This window comes from Gopherus flavomarginatus, chromosome 1 (assembly GCF_025201925.1).
Source record: "Gopherus flavomarginatus isolate rGopFla2 chromosome 1, rGopFla2.mat.asm, whole genome shotgun sequence".
NCBI lineage: Eukaryota > Metazoa > Chordata > Testudines > Testudinidae > Gopherus > Gopherus flavomarginatus.
In genome coordinates, this window is record NC_066617.1 from 321,396,356 (window position 1) to 321,419,006 (window position 22,651).

A 22,651-nucleotide genomic window follows, 5' to 3' on the forward strand; every position below is an offset into this window, starting at 1 on the left:
GTGAGAGTCCCAGAAACCTCCATTGGACACAGTTACTTTTCTAGTGCGAGAGTTGGGTGGGTATATATCACCTGTATCTTGTGTTAAGGTAATAAAATTGTGTCCTGCTTAGGTTGCAAATCTACACACATAAACATCAGGACATAAAAAAGTTAAGATATATAGTCCATTTCACACATATGCACTCTTTTTGATTATTGAATAGGCTATTGTTGTATACTTTCTATTGTGAGTACAATATGAGGAATTTAAAGATGCTCTTATTGACTTAGGGCCTGATCCAATACCCACAGAATTTAACTGAAATACTTTTATTAGCTTCAATGGACATTGGATCAGGTCTTTAACTTTTTCAAATACCCTGTCTTATTTGTTTACTGATAACAATCAACTATTATAAAACAAGAAATTTAAAATTTTAATTTCTACATATGTTCTACTGCATTACATACAGAAGGTGAGATCTACACTATCTGGGGAGTCTTTGTGTTAAAGCTAACTTGCACCACTGTATTGTATCAATGACACCATAGGTGCACGTATTCTAAGATCGACTCATACAAACTGGTACTTTTCCATCATAGTCAGATAAGAACTTGCAGGTTAAAGGTCGACTCCAATGAGAGAACAACAGGGCTATGGACCTGGGAAAGAAAAACTTTTTATCTCATCATCCCAATTGTCATCACAGTATATTTTATATAGAATAATGGATTTTATTGAAACATGTCCATAAATTGTGTTAATTTGGGCTCATTTTTATTATACTAGTCGTATGTACCTATAAAGCTGGTGGGTTTTTTTTTCTGAAACCTATTGTCAGGTTAGTTAAATCTCTATTCAAGAGCACCTAACTACAGCATATCCTTATATTTTAATGAAAACAACACACAAAAGAAGCCAGGAGACTTCAAAAATCAGCTGAAGGAACAAAACAGGAAGATCTAGCATCACAGGATAGAAGTTTGAAAACAAATGTCCTACTTCCTTTGTTTTTATGTTACTGTACATTGTCTGGGTACACAGCAAGGAGGACAGGAGATTTCTTATGGGTTTTAATCAGGCTGCAACTTTATTATATAGATGTCTGGGACTACCTGGCAGATGAAGTGTACAGTGCAGGCAAATCCATCCTTATTTAAATCTGTTCTCTGGAGCTTTCACCAGCCGCCCTTTGTTTACATCCAGGTCCCCCAGCTGACCCATGGCTTGGACCTTACCATCCATCAGCCTCGTGAGAGGGTTTAGGAGGTCTATGAGAACAGAGGGGGTTGGCTCCCTGTCATGCTAGCAGGGCTGGCTCCAGGCCCCAGCGCGCCAAGTGCGTGCTTGGGGCGGCATGCCGCGGGGGGCACTCTGCCGGTTGCCGGCAGGCAGCTCCGGTGGACCTCCCGCAGGCATGCCTGCGGAGGGTCCGCTGGTCCCGCAGCTCCAGTGAAGCATCCGCAGGCACACGTGCGGGAGGTCCACCAGAGCCGCTGGACCGGCGGACCCTCTGCAGGGAAGCCTGCGGGAGGTCCACCGGAGCCATGGGACCGGCGAGCGGCAGAGCGTCCCCTGTGGCGTGCCGCTGTCCTTGGGGCGGCAAAATGGCTAGAGCTGGCCCTGCATGCTAGTCATAGGAGGCCCCGAACCCCCTCATACTTTCTGTTCCATTATCCAGTACCTCCTTTTATGTCTTTTACCAGGCCATTTATCTGGCCACTGGCTGCCCTCCCTGTGAAGTACATGCACTGAACATCCGCCACAAGGAGGTGCCAGCCATTTGCTTGGCTGCCTCCCCCAAACCCTGCCAGGTTCCCAAACATCTGCCTCTTGACTAGCAGCCCTACTGGGGAGAAAGAACCCACTGTCCCATGTGTGATTGTCAAGGGGCACCAGCAGCTGCATTGTTCTTGACCTGGTATTGCAGCAACTGCCCTTAATGGAGGGCCGCATAAGCAACCCATTTTCTGGATCCTTGAATTGACAGGATTCCTTAAACCAAACCAAACAACTTGTAAGCTGGAGCCAATAATGTGCATTCTGCCAACCGCATGACATTCCGAGGTTCCAGGAAGCCTGCAGCTTATGTAATCTGGCAAACTGGAAATGAGACAAGGTGTCTGCTATGCCATTATCCATGCCCAGGACATGCTTGGAAGAAAAAACAGATGTTGAAGGTTAAGCATTGGAGAATGCCCTTACCAAATTTCCAATCCTGTGTGATTTGGAAGTTTGGCGATTGATAACCTGTACCACTTCCATGTTATTGCGCCAGAGGCACACCCTTATATTGGCCCCAAATTAATAACCATTTGTACCTGCAAAATGATACCCCATTAAATTGATTTAGAAAGCTTTTCCACACCCACAAGTCTTACTACATCTGTATAGTGACTCGCACATAATTGTATGGTCTGGCTTTACTAGCTGTTGCCGCTGCCAGCCAGGCACAAAAATGCCTTCCCAGGAACAACAACCCTGCAAGCAAAGTTCAGCTCCAAGCCCAGGTAGGTTAATGTAGTGTAAAGGTTTTTGTTTGTTTAACCCAACTATTTAGCCAGGGCCTGAAATGTGCCCAACAGGTGAAAACAGTCATTTGACCCAGCTTGCGCAGCGAACAAAATTTGGTTTAGTTCCACTGGCCACACCACTGCCCAGTGCAATGTTGTACTGAATTTTTGAAAGGCTGCACAGGATACTGAACAGCCCATGGACATAGCCTTGTGGAAATAAAATTGCTGGCGGCAGGTATCTTGCAAACATGCCTGTATTTACAGGAGTTGCGGAAACGACCACCATTATTAAATGCCCAGCAAATACTAGTTTGGGTCCGGGGCCCCCTTTGAGCTTGTTGCAGTGTGAACAAACCCCTGGTGGCCTTGGTGTTATGCCCTTGAACCACAGTGTATGATGCCACCTTATTCCAGTTTGTGTTGCTGCCCTTAATGTAAACTGCTTATGACATGCCTCCAAACATATTGGGTGCCCGTTTAATTATATTTGTATAATTAACAAAGGCTGTGCTACTGCCTGGATAGACCTGTACCATAACACACACCTAGATGATGAGGGCAGCCTCCCAAATTTTTTCATGCTCTAGGTACCCTTGGCCTCTTGGGCAGTTCACTGTTTTGCTTTCCTTGTCCATGTTTAGTGTCTGTGAACACCTTCCTGTGCCATAGGGATATTACATGCACAAATAGCCTGTGAGTGAATTATATATTTAGTTGCACTGAGTAGGTGAACTCCCTTGGATAAGCTACACTGGCATAACCACACCGAGGACTGCAGGTAAGGAGTTCTGTAGAGCCCTGCTCCCCCATAGTTCCTCCGGGAGCGTCTACTCTATCCCCTGTGGTTACATGCCCTGATGGCCAATGATTTGCCATGTGCCCCTTCCCTGTCCTGCTGCTGAAACTTGAGCCCATGTTGGGCCTAACCTGTCACCCTGTGCAGACCCATCACACCTACCTGCCTGAAGCTGCTGTTGTAAATGCAAATTAGCTGGCAGCAGCTGTGTAATACCGTCATTGCCCCCCACTGATGGTGACACCCCTGGGTGGGTCTGCCCAGGCTTCTCAATCTTCCACTCCTGGGCCCAGAGTATTTAATACCGCAATCGGCTGACTCTTGTTCCCTTTAGTTGAACTCGCTGAGTGACTGGTTGAGCATGGTCCGTGCACCTGGCTGTGGCCCCTGCAACTGCCACCCTTTGCCAGGCTGGATATCACCTCTGCCCAGAACTGGCTCTACCATTTTTGCTGCCCCAAGCAATAACAACAACAACAAAAAGCTGCCCAAACTGCAAAACAAAAAAAAATAAACAAAAAAAAACAAAACAAAAAAAACCCCCTCCTAGACTGTGCCACCCCAAGAATGGATGAAATGCCACCCCTTAGCATGTGCTTCCTCCACTGGTGCCTGGAGCCAACCCTGCCTCTGCCATGCCTTTCCCCAACCTCTGTGTGGTTTAGATTAGACTCATCCTCGGGATCAGCATTACTGCCATCTCTTGTCTTAGGTGGAAGAAAACATCGTGTTTTTAGGTGACCTTGTGCCCTTTGAAGTGTTGTAACGCTGTGGAGAAAACCTCAGAAACAATAAAAGCAGCAAAGAGTCCTGTGGCACCTTTGCATGCATCCAATGAAGTGGGTATTCACCCACGAAAGCTCATGCTCCAATACGTCTGTTAGTCTATAAGGTGCCGCAGGACTCTTTGCTGCTTTTACAGATCCAGAGTAACATGGCTACCCCTCTGATACTCAGAAACAATGTCACTGACCATTTGACCACTCCATTAATGCACACAGCCTGCTCACCTGAGTACATGGACACTTTCCTATGATCATTTGCCTCCCTTAGTCCATGAGGATGCCCTAGGTTATGCTTTGGGTTATTAAAACACACCCTGAGCAGTAACAATCTATGTACTTGTGAGCCCCCTTGCCCCGGCTGCAGTACTGTCTTGGGTTCCCCTCCAGGCCCTGGGCTCCCCTGGGGTTGCTCTGCCTGTGCCTGTCCACTTTCCAGCAAAGGTATAGGCACGTGAGCAGCAAGCAGCACACAGCCATGAAACAGAAAAAAAAAAATAGTATCAGAGGGGTAACCGTGTTAGTCTGGATCTGTAAAAGCAACATACATTCGATGAAATGGGTATTCACCCATGAAAGCTCATGCTCCAATATGTCTGTTAGTCTATAAGGTGCCACAGGACTCTTTCCTGCTTTTAAAAAAAAATGTTTCCCCTTGCTCTGTCCCTATTCTCCCCCCCGACACATATGCACTCTTTTTGATTATTGAAAAATGAGCAATGAGTCATGCATCATGACCTGAACTACATGGGTTCAGAACAAAAGATAAAGGGGTACGCCATGATATCAAAATCAACGTTCTACCTTGTTTGTTTAATTAAATCCAGTTTCAAATGATGTATACGGTACCTTTTACTGGTAAACAAATAGGGGATGAAAGAATGGCTTTAGAGGATTAATGTCAGGAGCACACATTCTACATAACATGACTCTAACATAGCTGACTGGGACTGTCCTCAGAGATTGGTATCGTATAGAACAGGGGTAGGCAACCTATGGGACGCGTGCCGAAGGCGGCCATGTGAGCTGATTTTCAGTGGCACTCACACTGCCCAGGTCCTGGCCACCAGTTCAGGGAGCTCTGCCTTTTAATTTAATTTTAAATGAAGCTTCTTAAACATTTTAAAAACCTTATTTACTTTACATACAACAATAGTTTAATTATATATTATAGACTTTACAGAAAAAGACCTTCTAAAAATGTTAAAATGTATTACCGGCACGCGAAACCTTAAATTAGAGTGAATAAATGAAGACTCGGCACACCACTTCTGAAAAGTTGCCGACCCCTGGTATAGAACCTTTTTCCTTTATCACATTAATAAACCTAACTGAGACTGGTTCTTTGATCTCTTGAGTATATTCATAACAAAACAACATACCAAAGTGTGGTCAAGAAATTAACTAACCACAGATGTTGCTAAAGTGTCATTATAAGAATTTTACTTTATGAATATTCTTTATATTTAAATCACCAAAACATGCAGTTCTGTATAGGAGTCATTCAACTCATTTGTCACACCTAGAAGTGAAGCCATATAAAAATTCATGAAGTGTAAGAATGGGGCCCCTCTGCAGTCTTTCACACTGAGCATCCTCTGCCTTTTTCAAAAATTTAAAAATTGATCATGATTTTCCCTAATACTTTCATACAAGTGCACTCTATAGATTTAATCATAATATCTGGAAATATCTTCATTATGGCCATAAATTTCTTCCATGAAGCCAACTAAACCTACCTTCCATCATAAACCAGCAAACAAAAAGAACCTTGAAATTCATGGCCACAATGAAGACATTCAGAAAGTATGTAAAATGCATACTCTACGCTGTCTGATTTTTTTTTTTGGTGAACATCGAGAATTGTTGTTCCTCACGACCAATAAAACTCAGGCAATAAAACTTGACATTCACCCCAACAGAAGTTTGGATATTTCAGATTTTAATATTGGGTAATATTGCTATTTCTTACAACCACTTTAGGCTGTGCTTTTTCCTCCTTTGAATAACAAGTGCTTCTTAATTTAGCTAATAATTTCATATATAAAAATATAAGCTATTTTTGTTACTGTGGTCCAATAGTTTCCATCAAACTGAACAATACTACAGTAATTCACTTTGCAATTACTATGTTTACTTATGTAATCATTTTATTTTAATAGTTGCATTTGAAAAACATTTTAGTACACTCTATAGTGTTGACTAATATATGATTAGCATATATATATTATGCTGATAATACTACCCACAATATATATTCCAAGCATTTAAGTAAACATGTTATTATGCATTAGTATAGCAGTTTTACAGCCCAAACTGGCCTGTACCTTTGTTGTAATCCTGTATACAGTACTTATGCTAAGTATCCCATAACACCTTGCATTAGCCGAAGTAAGCCTTGGCTTGAGTAGATAGGAAAACTTGGATGATATTATCAGAATGCAGTCTAACGTGTACAATGCATTAGTTTAAATAGAAGTTAACTAGACATTGACTGCTTTTATTCTGTTTAGCATTAAAAATTCTTAATTGTATAACTTTTCTTCTACATTAACTTGGCTTGGGAGAGTTTCTGGGTCAGCTGTACCACTCTCAAGAGTGGATGTAAACAGCTCTGATGAGGCCTCATCATGCTGAACTACTACTCTGGAGCTGTATTGATTTTTAGAGTGTTCCTGGGAGATGGAATGAAGTTTATACCAAAAGCTTTTAATGTATATCGGGGCAGTTGTTTTTATTATAATATATTTCGCTTATTAGCATCCCCTTGGTTTCCAGCAAAAAGTTGCTATTATCCAACAGTTGCCCAATAAGTGCAAGACAGGTTTTCAGGGCTGCAGCCAGGGAAGGAAGCACTGGGACTTGCCTTCGTGGGCTGCCTGTGGGTGGGACAGCAGTGAGGAAGAGGCTGCAGCTCAGATGACAGGGCCTTCCACAAGAAGGGAAGACTGTAGGCAGGCAGCAGTGCCACTGGGGATAGGACAACAACGGGTGGAAGTACTGTGCAGCTCTGCACGCTCCCAGCAACCCCATGCCTTGTGGAAAGCCCTGGCACCCAGGCTATATCCTCTTTCCCCATTGCTGCACTGCCCAGAGCTTCCCCCCCCCAGCCCACAATGCCAAGATTCTGTCTGGGGCTTCCTCACTGGGCAGGATGTAGGTACTCCAGGGCCTTATCTCCTGTGCAGTCCCAGGGCACAGGCAGGTTTGCAGGGCTGCAGCCAGGGAAACCATGTCCCATCGCTTCTTTTCCTGGTTGCAAACCTGCCTGCAGCTGGGGCCTTTCTTCCTCCAAAACTTCCCATAAGCTGCATGCCATTGCCAATATCTGTATGCCATTAACACTAAAGTCAATGAGATGGGATTAGTTCACAACAAAATGTTGGTATTAACTGGAAGTTGTTAATATCAGACTTGCTCTGAAGTGGCTTCTATGGTCTTGTACTGCAGAGGTGCTTAGTGGCCTCACTCAGGGATTAGGCCTCATTGTGCTAGGCCCTGGCAACAGGTGAGGAAGAGGACAAACTACTATTTATAGCATCAGAGGGGTAGCTGTGTTAGTCTGGATCTGTAAAAGCGGCAAAGAGTCCTGTGGCACCTTATAGACTAATAGACATATTGAGCATAAGCTTTCATGGTTGAATACCCACTTTGTCGGATGCATCCAATATGTTTGTTAGTCTATAAGGTGCCACAGAACTTTTTGCCGCTTTTACTATTTATAGGCCTCACCGAAGAGTGAGTTTTAAGAAGGGACTCAAAGGATGACAATGTAGTAGTTTTACAGGGACATCCTGTCATGTATAAAGGTACTTGAGAGAAAATTGGACTACCAAGGAAAGTTTGGACCATTAGCAGAATGAAGGTGAAAGCTATTGACACCATAAGAGTGGACAGAGTCAGGGAAAGATCTTAAGGACCTGGAAAATAGGAAAAGTCCAGTGTATTAGAGAAGGGTGAACCAGTGGTAGAATGCAGAGAGGAGGTGATTGTCACAGTGATGAGTTAGAGAGATTTTAACAGCATTGTTTTGAATTGACTTTTGGGGAGCATGATTGCATCTGTCAGTGCCAGAAAGGAAGAGGTTGTAATAGACAGGACCCATGTAGAACACCTACCATTTCAAAAAATGAATTAAGAATAATACCTAAAAGGAATAAATAAAACCCGAACCATTGTGTTCTGCATGCAAATTGCTAAGTCCAGAAGTCCCAATACATATCTGATGCCCAAAAATCATAGTATTATGGTAGTAATGACCAGATTCTCTTCTCAACCTCTCATACAGTATTTGATACTGTGGACCTCTCCCTCTTCTCTTTTCTTTCTTTCTTTTTCTTTCGCTAGGTTTCTGCTACTCTGTACTATCTTTGTTCCTTTCCTACTTTGACTACCTCACTCCCAGCACACTTTGGTAATTCCTCTTCCTCCTCCTTCACCCCTCATTTGTTTCTTCTTTTTCTTGGGCAATTCAATCTGCTTCGTGGATTTAGCTACCACATTCACCTCTCTCTCTTTTTCTGTCCTTTCTGTGCAATCCTGTATCTCCAACATCTCCTCCTGATGTCCTGCCAGTTTCTCAATCTACAAACTGAGCTCTACTTTACTTCCTTTGACCACAGACAACTCATTTACACTCCTTGACCTAAGATTGCAAACTCCTTGGTATATTTCACTCTTACATAGTCTTCTTCCCTCACAAACTCTTGTCAAATCTTATCCCCATCCCCCAAATCCACCATTCCTCTATGTCCTAACTAGTAAACCTGCTTTATCCCTTATCTATCAACTTACAGCTCTTCTTCTTTGGTTCTATGCTACAGCCAAAATCACCATTCTGACCATATTACCCCTTAGTCCTAATGCTCTTTTACTATCTCTTTACACATCTGTTCCAAAGTCTTTATTCTTACTTTCCATACTTTAGAGAACTCTGTTTGATCACAGCTTGAGTTTCTTCCTTCTCTTCTCCCTTTTCACTTTGCCCTCTCTTCCCTTCACTTCCTTTGTTTCCTTCCATTCATGACCACCCTTTTTTTTTTTTTTGCTTGCCATTCCCTGTGCTGGGAACACTCTATCATCCCTATGTGCTCTCTCTTCTCTAAATCTGCTCTCAAAATTAACTTCTTTTGGCTATCTTGACATCACTGATCTCCTCTTTGACACTACCTGCCCCCTCTCTAACATATAACTACATTAAAATATTTTAAAACAAGAGAAAATCATGAAACAAATAAAATAATTATCTTAATCCTTGAAAACAACACTGTTCTGTGAGCAGTTTTTTTCATTCTTTCCCCTTGTTTCCTCTCTCTCTTCCCTATGGTCTTATTATTTCTCACCATGTTATTTGTCAGATTTATATGGCAAGACCACCAAGGCAGGTACCTAGCCCTCTTCTTTCTTAGTTAGTGTTAAATAAACAACAACAACAATAAAAATAATAATAATAATAATAATAATAAGATATTAGCTTAATATAAGAAGTGAGTACTACTTTGTGTATTTTACATTCAGTCAATAAGAGGAAGTTACTCACCTTGTGAAGTGATGATGGTCCTTCAAGATGTGTGTCCCTATGGGTGCTCCACTGTAGGTGTATCTGCGCCCCTGTGCCTCTAATTGGAGATTTTTGGTAGCAGTGTCCATTGGGTTGACACGTGCTCTCCCTTCCTCATGGTCTGCTTACAGGCTATCGAGCGCTGTGTGGATGAACTCCCCTCAGTTCCTTCTCTATGGCAGAGCCCTTATGGAGAACTCTGAAGTAGAGAGGAGGAGGGCGGGTACACACATCTTAAAGAACCATCGTTACTGCATAAGGTGAGTAACTTCCTCTTCTTCTCCTTCGAGTAGTGTCTCTACGGGTGCTCCTCTGTAGATAACTTCTGAGCAGTATCACCACTAGAGGCTGGGACTTCAGAGTGGAGTCTGTTACTACAGAGAGTACTGTGGAGTCGAAGATGGCATCAGATTCTGAATTTCCAGTGATCACATAATGTTCTGCGAAAGTGTGGGTGGAGGCCCAAGTTGCTACTCTGCAGATTTCCAAAATAGGGACATCTTTAAGCAATGTGACCAAGGTAGAAATTGACCTCATGGAGTGTATACAGACTCTGAGCGGAGGCAGCAGGTTGTGCCCTTGATAACAAGGATTAATGCAACCAGAGGAGCATTTGGATAGTGTTTGAGCCACTACTGTGCAGCGTTTGAATCTTTCCACAAATGAAAGGAAGAGTTTATGGGGCTTCCTGGAGTCCTTAGTCCTGTCCAAGTAGAATGCTAGTGTTCTTCTAACATCTAGCATATGCAGAATCAACTCCCTGATGTCACAATGAGGTTTTTGGGAAAAAAATCAGGAAGGTGGATCTGTTGATTCATATGGGAAGAGGAGGCAATTTTAAGGAGAAACTTGGGATGCGGCCTCAGAGTTACTTTGTCTTTTAAAAGACTGCGCGTGGTGGGTGTGCCATCAGGGTTGCTATTTCTCCCATGCATCTAGCTGAGGTGATGGCAATTAGAAATGCTGTCCTCATGAACAGGTGTAAGAGACAGCAAGTTGCAATGGACTCAAAAGGAAGTCTAGTCAAAGCCCTGAGAACTAGGTTAAGATCTCAGGCTGGAGTGGATGGTCTCACATGCGGGGGAGAGATTTCCAATGCCCTTAAGGAATCTATGCATCAGTGGGTGAGGAAACACAGAGTATCCATCTACCTGGTGGTGGAAAGCCATTTTCGCCGCAAGATGTATGTTAAGGGGGATGAGTGAGTTTTGACCTCAAGTCTAAAATGTAGTGTAAAATCAGAGGGAGAGAAGATGAGGTTGCATTTATGTGCTTAGGATGACAACAGGCTTGGAATTGTTTCCATATTGTAGGTAAGTACATTGAGTGGTCAATTTTCGGCTGTATAGCAACACATCTTTCACCTCATCAGGGCATTCTGCCTCTAAGCCTTGGAACCAAGGAGCCAAGCTGGAGGTGGACTTGCAGGTTGGGGTGAACCATCATCCCATTGTTTTGAGAGGAATGGGCCGAAGAGGAACTGGAGGACATATTGCCTTCTGTGTCAGGTAAGGGAACCATATTTATCTTGGCCAGGAGGGGCAATCATAATAACTCTCACTTTGTCTCACTGATTTTTCAACAGATAGAAAAGGAAACTGGGGAAAGGCATATAAGAGGTCCCCGTCTGATGGGAGGATGAGGGCATCTCCCAATGAATGTTTCCCAAAGCCGGCCATGGAGCAGTAATGAGGACATTTCTTGTTCCAGTTAAGTAGTGAAGAGATCTGTAAGTCAGGGTTCCCCAAGGGGTGAATATATCTTGAAGCACTTCTGAGTTCAGTTCCCATTCGTGGTCATGACAAAAATTCCAAGTGAGACTATCAGTGGTCACTTTCTGTATCCCTGGCAAATAGCTGAGATGAGCACACTGTGATGGTTGCACCAATTCCAAAATTTGAGTGCTTCTGTGCAGAGGGAGGGAGATCTGGCACCCCACTACCAATTTATACAAAACATACAGGCTATATTGTCCATCATGACCTTTGTGTGGGTGTTCTTGATGAAAGGCAGAAAGGTACACAGATGTTCCTGACAGCCCTTAGCGCCAAAAGCTTGATATGGAGGGTCACTTCTGTGGAAGGCCACTTGCCCTGAACCTTGTGGTTGCGTAGGTAAGCTCCCCAGCCTATTAGAAAGGCATCCATCTGTGAGTCTGTGTAGTGGGAGGAATGCTCTTGCTTGTACTGCATTGAGGTTGATGCTGATAAACTCCAGTCACTGTACTGGGGTTAGTGCACCACTATGATGGAGAGAATCTTGGAGAATATCCTGGCTGGAGCAGTCTGTACTGATAATTGTCCTGCCCAAAGGTTAACCATAGGAATCTGCTGTACGATGTTGTATCAAGACATGGAAGTAGACATCTTGTAGGTTGAGGGCTGGAAATCACTCTCCTTGCTCTAGAGCTGGAATAATGGCTGCTAGCATGACCCTCTTGAATATCTGCGCCTATACGTATTTGCTTAATGCCCTTAGATCTAGAATGGGCCTCCAACCTCTCTTTGCCTAGGGGATCAGGAAATAATGGGAGTAAAACCCCTTGCTCCACCAGGTTCTATGGCCCATAGGCATAACAAATGATCTATTTCCTGATGAAGTAAGTTATCATGAGAATGATCGCTGAAGAGGGAAGGGGAAGGAGGATTGGGATGGGGGAGGGACATGAATTGAATGCCGTAATCCTTCAAAATAATCTCTAGGACTCATCTGTCAGAGGTCATATTCTCCCAACTGCTGTGAAAGAGGGCCAGGCAACTTCTAAAGAGGCATGACAGTTGTGTAGATGGCAGCTGTGTTGCAAAGTATAACTGTTCAGGCCCTCAACCAACCCATTAAAAGAGCTAAGAAGAGGTGGTATGATAGGTTGCAGATTGGAGTGCTGACTGCTTCTGCTTTTGAGCCCTGATCCTCTTACGCTGCAGCTCGTAACAGTGCTGAGATGGTGGGTATTGAGGAGGTTGTGACCTGTGCTGTGGTTGAGAGGTATATCTACCCTTCTGTCCCACAGTGTAGATTCCCAGGGAGCATAATGTGGTCCGTGAATCCTTCAGAATGTGGACAGAAGAATCTGTCTTCTCGGAGAAGAGCTTGGGCCCTTCAAACTGGAGATCTTCTGCAGCTCTTTGGGCAACCCAGAAATGTATACCCAAGAAGCCTGCCTCATTACCACTGCCATGGAGACTGGGCAGGCCACTGTATCAACTATGTCCATTGCTGTCTCTGGCACCAGCCTGGCTATTAACTGACCCTCAGTGAAAATGGCCTGAAACTGCTCCTTTTCTGTCTCTGGTAAATGTTCCGGAAACGCACTCAGTTTCCCATAATTAATAAACTCATAGTTGGCTATGACAGCTTAATTTGCAACTCTGAATTGTAATGTCACAGACAACTATGCTTTCCTCCCAAGCCTGATCACATGGGGTCGACTTGGCACGATGCTGCTTGCCTCATGCATTAACCGCTATGATGGAGTTGCGTTGCAGATGTTGAAACAGGAAGTCTGCTTTTTTGGGAGGGATGTAGCATTGTTTTTTCATCTCTCTTGCTCATAGATTCATAGGCTTTAAGGTCAGAAGGGACCATTATGATTTTCTATTCTGACTTCCTGCACAACACAGGCCACAGAATTTCACTCATCCATTCCTGTAACAAACCCCTGACCTATGAGCTACTGAAGTCCTCGACTTGTGGTTTAAAGACTTCAAGGTTCAGAGAATCCTCCAGCAAGTGGTCCATGCCCCATGCTGCAGAGGAAGCCGAAAACCCCTCAGAGCCTCTGACAATCTGCCCTGGAGAAAAATTCTTTCTCGACCCCAAATATGGCGATCAGCTAAACCCTGAGCATGTGAGCAAGACTCACCAGCCAGACAGCCAGAAAAGAAGGTTGCTGGTTGATGCGATGGAGGCTGCCATATGACTCCGGCAGGATCTAGAAATGCCTCATTAATTGGGAAGGAAATTCTGGATGAGAAGGAGGTGTGCAAAATATCCACCAACTTATGATGTGTATTTGCCATCTCCTGTAAGGGAACCAGCTCATCTGTCACCCTCTTGGTAAGATCCAGAAAGTTCTTAAAATCATCACTTAGTGATAGCAGCAAGGCATTACAGCCTCATCTGGGGGAGATGAGAAGAAGTTTGCTGGAGGGGTAACTTTGAGCCCTTCATCTTGTTCTGAAAAGCTTCCTCCTCTCTGAGCTCTGAACAGCCAGGCTGTAGGATACCATCTGGTGGATTCTTTTGGAAAGCCACTGAACATCTGTGATGTGTGGGATGTGTATGTTGCCCAAGGATCGCAATATGGCCATTGGGCGGGGAAGGGGAAAGCAAGAGCAGTGGGGTTACCCCAGAGAGTCTGTATCATAATCATGGGTTGGCTCAGTGGAATTGAGGAGGACCCTTGTATTGTGACGGGGGGCCAAGAAAAGGACCTCCTCCTCCTCCTCCTGGCCGCTATCAGACACTGCACTAGGTAATGGCAGCGCTCTTTAGTATTGGTGGTACATGGCCTGGTATGGAGAGTGATTCCAGGTGCCAGGATGTTCTCAGTACCAAGGCCCCGGTACTGAGTAATGGGGATTGAGACTCTTCCCCAACTGTCAGGTCTCCAGGATAACGGAGCTCATGCAGTACTGTGGCTAACTCTGTACTGCATAGGAGCGTCTGAGGTATGCTGTCAGTACCGATGGTTGAGAAGGTGCAGAGTACTCCCTAGACACGAGTTTTGTCACAGCCGGTACCAAAAGTTCTCTCTGTGCCACTCATTTAAAGATGGCATGGTAATTGTCTTTGTCCTTGGGGGATGGTATAGCTGCCTGAGAGCCTGAGCCCTTGGCTTTTCCAGGTGGTGCAGCAGAGCTCATAATGGAGGCCCCCTTCTGGGTTCCATGCTTCAGAGCTGCCAGTGTTGTCAGCACCGAGGTGACCACACTGGGGAACCCCTCTGGCTGGTCAATGACTCAGAGTCCTTTTTTCCTAGACTTTACAGGGGGAAACTGTTTGTTCTTTTCCACGACTCTACCTCCTTTGAAGTTAAAGGCTCCGGGGATGATCCAGGGTCAGCACTGGAGTCCCCTGGAGACTGAAGTATCTTCTCCATAAGGAGGAGTTTTAACTCTAGCTCTCAGTTCCTGCAAGACTGCAGCTTTAGCTGGTGGCAGGGGAAGCATTTCTGAGGGATATGGGAGTCTCCCAGACACCAGTCACAGTGAGAGTGCCTAGCTGTTGCAGGAATTGACTCCTTGCAGGAGACTTCCATGGTGTCAAGTATTAGAGGGGCAGCCATGTTTGTTGCTTTTTACAGATCCAGATTAAGAGTCCTGTGGCACCTTATAGACTAATAGATGTACTGGAACATAAGCTTTTGCGGATGAATACCCACGTCTGACGAAGTGGGTATTCACCCACGGAAGCTTATGCTTCAATACATCTATTAGTCTATAAGGTGCCACAGGACTCTTTGTTGCTTCTTGCAGGAGAGACATCTCTTGGAACCTGGAGAGCTGGGCATGCCCCTGGGCATGGGGCTATCACCCTCTAGCAATGAGGAATGCAAAAGAAAGGTCTTCCTTCCTACTCTTCTTCTTTTTCTCTCTTTTTGTTAACTGAAAAAACTTAAAGAGTCTTCTAAATGCCCTCTCCCACCTCGAGGAGGGGAGAATCCCCCCAGACAGGGCAGGAAATTTACACAAAAGTTCTTTTTTTCCCCTTTAATCACAATGGAATAAAAAGGAAATACTAACTTTTAAGGAGAATAAAACAAAAACAAATACTACTTATGCTAATGATGCAGATAAGGAAGGGACAACTGCTTGCTCTGTTTGAGGCCAAAGGTGGTTGAGAAGGAACTGAGCAGGGGTTTCACCTGGGCAGTGCTTGATAGCTTGTAGGCAGACCATGAGGGAGGGAGAATGCATGTGCAGGCTTAAGGGACACTGCTACCAAAAAATCTCTGATTAGAGGCACAGATACATCTACAACAGAGCACCCATAGGGACACTACTCGAAGAAGAAGCAGAGTCTTCAGATTAAGAACTTTTGAACAAACAAAAGGAGCTCTTTTCTTGAATACAGGCCAAAATTAGCAGGCAAACATGCAAATGAAATCGCAGTTTTTAAAACACTTGAGGAAGACAAGTGTACAGGAACCATATGTGAATCACACAGTGTATTCACAGTACTTGGATAATTTAGCAACATTTAAGAAGAATTTAGCGATCATCAAATATAACAGTTTAATAGCCAACAAGTTCTTTCCCTGGGGTTTGGGAGAACTATACCCTGAATTTGTACTGAGATGAACTCTTTGATCTAATATATATTAGGATTTTAATTTAAGATATATTAAAGAAGTTGTTTGTAAAATAACACTCTAGACTGGCCTCAGGTAAATTGCTTTACCCTAAGCAAAGACAGATTTTGGTATCTTCCCTACTAATTGCTCCCTGTCCTCCTTTTCCCATCAGCTCACTTAGAAACCTACAAGGTCCTCTGTCTTCATTTCCTTCTCAGAACAATATCTTAGCTTCTGATCAGTCACGTGTAAGAAGTACCCTTAAAAGTTCTTGAACACACTCCAGAATGCTAAAGATTCTTGAGCATATGAGAGGCGGACACTCATTGCTCAGGACTAAGCAGAAACCAGGATAATACCTTTTAGAAGGGAGCTGGTAGAGCAGACCACCACCAGAAAAAAGTATGTTGGAGCTGGCCAACTGCAATGGCCAGTGCAGCCTGAGCACTATTCTAGTGTTTCTTCCCCAGATGTACTGCCTTAAGTACCTGACTACTTAGCCTATGCCTAAGGCTACTCTTGATTATAATGATAAATGAAGTATGAAAATAGTTCAGGAAACCCTGTCACAAGCAAATGAAAAAAATATAAAATAAAAATTATTTTCTGATCACTACATATAACGTATTAGTTACTCCCATCTTAACTCCCTCCAGCACAAAAATGATGTTTAGAAAAAGTAGAAATGCAAGGAGAAAGAATAATATTTCAGTGATTTATATTTTTTAAAAGTATAATAGTGGTCATCTTGAAAAAAGTATAGCTTTTAGGTGTTTTCCTCTGTGGACTGAGATTGCATGACAAGAGTGTATATGAAAAGTTCTACAATCAATTAATAACTTACTGTTAAAATGGCACAAGGAAGTGAGTGAGTGTTTTTAAATAGAACAGTATGTGTGCATTGGTTGTTTATGATTGAGGGTGGGTAACTGCATTGATTAAAACAGTACATAGAGCAGACAGGCCAGTGCAAGTTTTTCAGGCAGCTCTGCCAATGCACCTCAGCCTCAACATGCAACAATCCACTGTTCTCTTCCTCACTCTCATCTGAACTGAGGCTGCCAAACAGGCAAAGTCTTGTGATGGTTTGGAGACAATATAAAATTGACTACACAGCTTATGAACATTGGTTGATCACATCCGATGTCCTGATTATGACAGAGGTCAGTGCAACATCCAAAGTTTCAGAAGAAGGTGTAACGTCCCCAGATTGCATCAAGTCAACTGTGCTATACTGTATACAGGGTGAAGGCAGGGAGGGGATATATTTCCTGACCCCTTCAGAAAATTATCTCAAGTCACAGAATTTTATTAGGTTTCAGAGTAGCAGCCGTGTTAGTCTGTATCCGTAAAAAGAACAAGAGTACTTGTGGCACCTTAGAGACTAACAATGCTGAAATAAATTTGTTAGTCTCTAATGTGCCACAAGTACTCTTGTTCTTTTTGAGAATTTTATTACTTTAGTTTACATAACTACACATTATATTCATAAAATTATCCAGTCCTTTAAAAAAATCCAGTTAAAATTTCTCTCAGTTAGAAGGGCATTTAATCTCGCAGGCTAATTACGTGCTATGTCAAATAGCATTTATTTGTTCTACATTTGCCAGCTATTAATTTCATTGAGTAACTCCTTGCTGGTAATATCATTAGCCAGGGAAAAAGGAAGACCAGTGGTTTTTTTTCCTATTGCCTTTGTAATTTGGAACACAATTCTTCTCCTTTTTAAACTAGAAAATCCCAGTTTTAAAGCTACCATATTTTAATCTTGCCATATCTCTATTTCTGCTGCCCTTCAACATTTTACTTACTGTAGAGTTTTCTTAGGGCCAGAGGACCAAAATTAGACCAGGACTCCTGAAAGTAGCACACCATTATCCAATGGAATTTCGCTGTTCCCTTTTCTATCCACTGAGCATTGTATTTGCTTTATTAACTGCTAATGAACATTGGTTACAGAGCTTCATTAAGTGATCCCCAATGATATCTAAATCTTTTTCCTTAGGGGATCTAGCAAGTTCATGGTCCATAAGTATACATAATAGAAAGCTTAGAGAATTTTTGCCAAAGTGCATTTCATTGCATTTATCCAATTTGAACTTCATTTGCTGTTGTGCTGCCCAATCTCCCACAGCATTTATGCCTATCTGGAATTTTACACATTCCTTCACATTTTTCATTAATCAAAACACTTTAGCGTCATCTGCACATTTCAGCAAACTTTTATCCAATTCTCCAGTCAAATCATTAATTGACACTACTTCCAAACCTGAACTCTGGAGAAACAGGCATTAGAGGAACGATAACAAATATTTTCACTTGTAATCTAAGCAGGGATGAGTCCTATAACCACAGATCTGAACACCCTATCATTGCCAATATGGGAAATGCACACCTTAGTCAGCGGGGTTGGATTTTGATGGTGACAGGAGCAATAAAGGCACCCCTTTGGTTTAGGGAGGTCTTTGGGTCAGGGAAGCATCCTCATCCTGTTCCCCTCCTCTCTCCACTCTGCTGCTTGGATTTGGGTGGTGCCTGGTATTTGTATTGGGTGGCGAGGGTGCATATTGCAGTAGTGTCTGGGATAGGGCAAACTTTGGGCCATGGTCCCTGACTGATTTGTTCCCACCACCCCATTTGGGACCATTTAGGGGGCTTCCTGGATTTGAGCTGCCAGCTTCTGATGCCCTTAAATTGCTCCACTCTTTCCTTCCTTCAGATAGATTCACTGGATCTCCTGGGATGTCAAGGGCTCAACCAATCACTTTTTTCAGGCCTTCGAGAGTTTTTCCCACAAAGCAGAACTGGCAAACTGTTTTGTGGATGTTTTCAACTTCTTGACACAAAAGAGGCCTGGTTGGTTAAATTAGAGTATTGATTAATGCAAATTGTGGATAGTTTCTAGTGAAGATTACAAGGTAGCAAGGTCATTTTGGGGACCTTCCAATTGTGGAATAACCAGTCATTGTTCTGGGGCATTGGCATGGAATGGCGGATATGTGCAGTGTTCAATGTTTGTGCATCTTGAAGCTCCTCTCAACTCAAGTCTCCAATTTCCTTAAAGGAAAGAGGGGAGGAGTCTGGCTTTCCATGTCAGGTCCCACTGGCTGACTGTGAGACAGGGGTGGCACATCTCATTTCTATGTTTTTTGCTGCTGGTCAAGTGGATTCGGTGGCGTTTCTGCAAGTGATCTGCCGGTCCTGTGCCTTCGGTATACCCACTGCCAAATTGCCACCAAAGCCGTGGGACCAGCGGACCTCCCGCAGAAACGCCGCCGAAGGCTGCCTAACTGCTGCCATCACAGCGACTGCCAGGCTTGCCGCCCCAGGCATGCGCTTCGTGCGCTGGTGCCACCCCTGCATCCTACACAATTTGTTTTTGTTGGAGTGGAGTGCTGTTTTAACTCAAGTTCAATAATTCTATAACTAGGATCGGCAACCTTTGGCATGCGGCTCACAGGTTCGGCCCATCGCAGCTCCCTCTGGCAGCAGTTCGCTGCTCAAGGCCAAAGAAGGCTACAGGAAGGGCGCCCAGCACATCCTTTGGCCCGTGTCGCTTCCCGCCACCCCCATTGGCCTAGAACGGTGAACTGCAGCCAGTGGGAGCCGCGATCGGCCAAACCTGCGGAAGCGGCAGATAAACAAACCAGCCTGGCCCACCAGGGTGCTTACCCTGGCGAGCCGTGTGCCAAAGGCTGCTGATCCTTGTTCTATAATAATTTAATTTTATAGTAATTCAATGAAGTTGAAGCCTTTAATCCATATTTCTATGTTTATGCCTCATTGCTCTGGTGTTCAGGCTGGATCCAAACTTTGCAGGTTGGGCCCATTCCTTGATCCATTTACAAAGATTTATTTAATTTATTTAATGCCAGGTTTCCAGAAATGAAAGAACATTTCAGTACTCTAACGTGCTGTGCACATTTCAAAATATCCAAAAATACATACTTGTTTTTGATTTATTTGGAAACATACATTTTATTTTTCTGTCAATGGGAATAAACCTTCAATTTCAGTGGCCCATAATTTTATGTCTGTTTCACTATAAAACTTGAATTCTATAATGACTGCACCACAATTAAGTTGGGGCAGAGTTTGTCTGGGGCTTACCCAGGAAGGACAGCTCTGATTTATTGGGACGTTGCAGGGGAAGGAAGGAGGTCAGAAACTGCTGTAAAAAATGTGCTTGGTAGTCAGCTTTGCAGCAATGACTCCCCTCTTCCCCCGAAGGTGGTGGATGGCAAGTTCCAAGCCATGGGTTGGCTAGGGGACCTGGATAGAAACAAAGGGGGGCTGGTGGAAGCCCTGGAGAATTGATTTGAATAAGCATGGATTTGTCTGCACTGTACACTTTATCTGCAGGGTAGTCCCAGACATCGATATAATAAAGTTGCGGCCTGATTAAACTCCATAACAAGTTTCTCTTGTCCTTCTTGCAGTGTACCCGGACAATTCCCCCACTGGTCTGACAAAGCCTAAGGTGTTTGTTGTTGTTGGGTATTTTTTGTTTACTTTATTTTTTAAATTTCATGACATGTTGCAAAGCCCACCAGTACCTAAGTTATTAAACTGAGAGGGTAGCTTGAGTAGGTTGAACGTCTTTTACTATTACATGCATCTGACAAAGTGAGTACTCACCCATGAAAGCTCATGCTCCAATACATCTGTTGGTCGATAAGGTGCCACAGGACTCTTTTACTGTTTAGGAACTTTTCCTTGAGTTGACTTTTCTTTGTTAAGTTAGTTATTTGTCCTAGTTCCCTCCACACTTCAAGTTCTAAGCATGCCTCTGATTCTTAGGGCAGGAGGACCCTACTCCCACCCTAGTGGCTAGGGATTAGCAGACAGAGTGCAGATGGAAAATTTGTGAGGCTTTTACATGATTCGACGTTCATCAGGAGGATCTGACTGGAATGTATTTATATAACTTGAAATATAGGTACTGGTACATATATACTAGAGAAAGAAACACAAGTAAACATATTAAATGAAAAGCAGGATTCAAAAGACTACTTACAATACGAACAAGCCAGGACAGCGTAGAAGTAGATGTTGAATAATGGGTGTTGTAGTGATAAGGCGGAGTCTGATCATCTTCCCAAGTCTCGTAGCGCTCAGCATAGAACACTGCTCTCTTTGGGTTCAAAGCACCAATGGGCTGCAAAGAGATGAAAAGATGAATAATTTTAACAGATGAAGGGTAGTATGCTTTGGATCTGTGTGTCACTTTTATTCTGCATACATTAGCTAAGATTCACTATATATGAAATTCAGCCAGCCAAGTGTAGATAACTTATTCCACATTGTGCTAATCCATTTAGATTACTGAGATGGATTTGGTATTTTATTTCAAAGGCTCGATCTACTAAAACTCTCATAACTTTTCTTTTCTTTTCCTTTTTTTAAATTGACAAATATATGTGATCCACATCTGCAACGTTTCAAAGACTTTCTTGAAGTCAGAGTTGTTTCCCAATTAATGCAGTAACATTATTCTGGAAATACACTTTTAAATGGCATTTAAAATGTATTAAGACCAAACTAATATTTCTGTTATTGTCATTCACTGTAATGATACAGCTAATGAAAAGTGACTTTTGCTCACACAAGATACTTTGTAATGCACATTTCATGATGAAAAGATTTCACGCAGAACTGGTGGGTGGTGTTTGGTGATCCTAAGCAGAAATACTTGAAAACATTCATAGTCCTGCAAGACAGCAGCTACACTCTGAACAAAACCAGGTTTCACAGAGAGAAACCAACAATCTTCTTACTTAAAAGAAATATGAATACTTTGTGAGTTTTAATTTGTCATAATCCTTTGTAAAATACACTTGTTATAGCTGCCTGTCTATATTATGTGGCTATTGTGGGAAAATATAGAAAGGTACTGGGATAAAGAAAATACATTGGGAGGGAATATATATCAAACTGTGAGATAATACATGTAAAGTGATCTTATATATGTATTTTTCAGATAAGATGTTACTAAATTATTTATCTAGTGCTAACTATAACAACAAAAGCAATAGTAATCTGTTAAGAACCATCAAGGATTAATTTTAGTATTAAAATTAATAAAATGTGGCTTCACGTTCAGAGGAACACACAGTACTACACACTGGGATGAATAGTTCAAAAATGTATTGACGTTTTTATTTATTAGAATCCCAAAAGACTACTTCATGTACATTACAATGATACAAATAATTAAGAGTCTGGGCGTTTTTATAATAAGCCCCTATTAATCAGGGATTTACAACTTGAACATAAGCATTTACACATGGATTTTGTAATTTTTTCTCAAAATACTAGAAGTTGCTCAGCATTACTTTGAACTAATCAGCACATTTCAACATATACTCAATAGCTAATATTTTATATCAAAGCTATAACCTGAAACTTATTTTACTTTATTATTACACTTGTATCTTTTATAGAAAATTGGTCTGGCCATTGGAAAAATGAAAGATGTGTACTCTAAATTTATTCTGGAGCATATTTTTCATGGTTAGTTTAAAGTCACCTTACATTTGGAAAGAGTAGACTATCAAACCAGTACGAATGCCATCATCATTATGTTATGTATATCACTAAAAGCTATTACTAGCAGAGTTTTAATTAAGTATTTACTGGTTCTGAATTTCCCTGGTTTTTTGAGATGTCTGCGTGTTAATAAGACTGAAGTACAGCACATTTGTTTCACAATTTAAATAA

At 42.7% G+C, this 22,651-nt stretch overlaps 1 protein-coding gene across 10 annotated transcripts in view; it reads right to left on the minus strand.

Annotated features, from left to right (window-relative positions):
- Window positions 1-22,651, minus strand: part of NBEA (neurobeachin) — an 881,590-nt gene that overhangs the window by 115,162 nt on the left and 743,777 nt on the right. For all 10 annotated transcript variants that reach the window (XM_050937106.1, XM_050937099.1, XM_050937102.1 and 7 more), the window contains one exon: window positions 20,949-21,089. In XM_050937106.1, coding sequence (XP_050793063.1) covers window positions 20,949-21,089 — 141 coding nt within the window. The remainder of the gene's footprint in view (window positions 1-20,948; window positions 21,090-22,651) is intronic.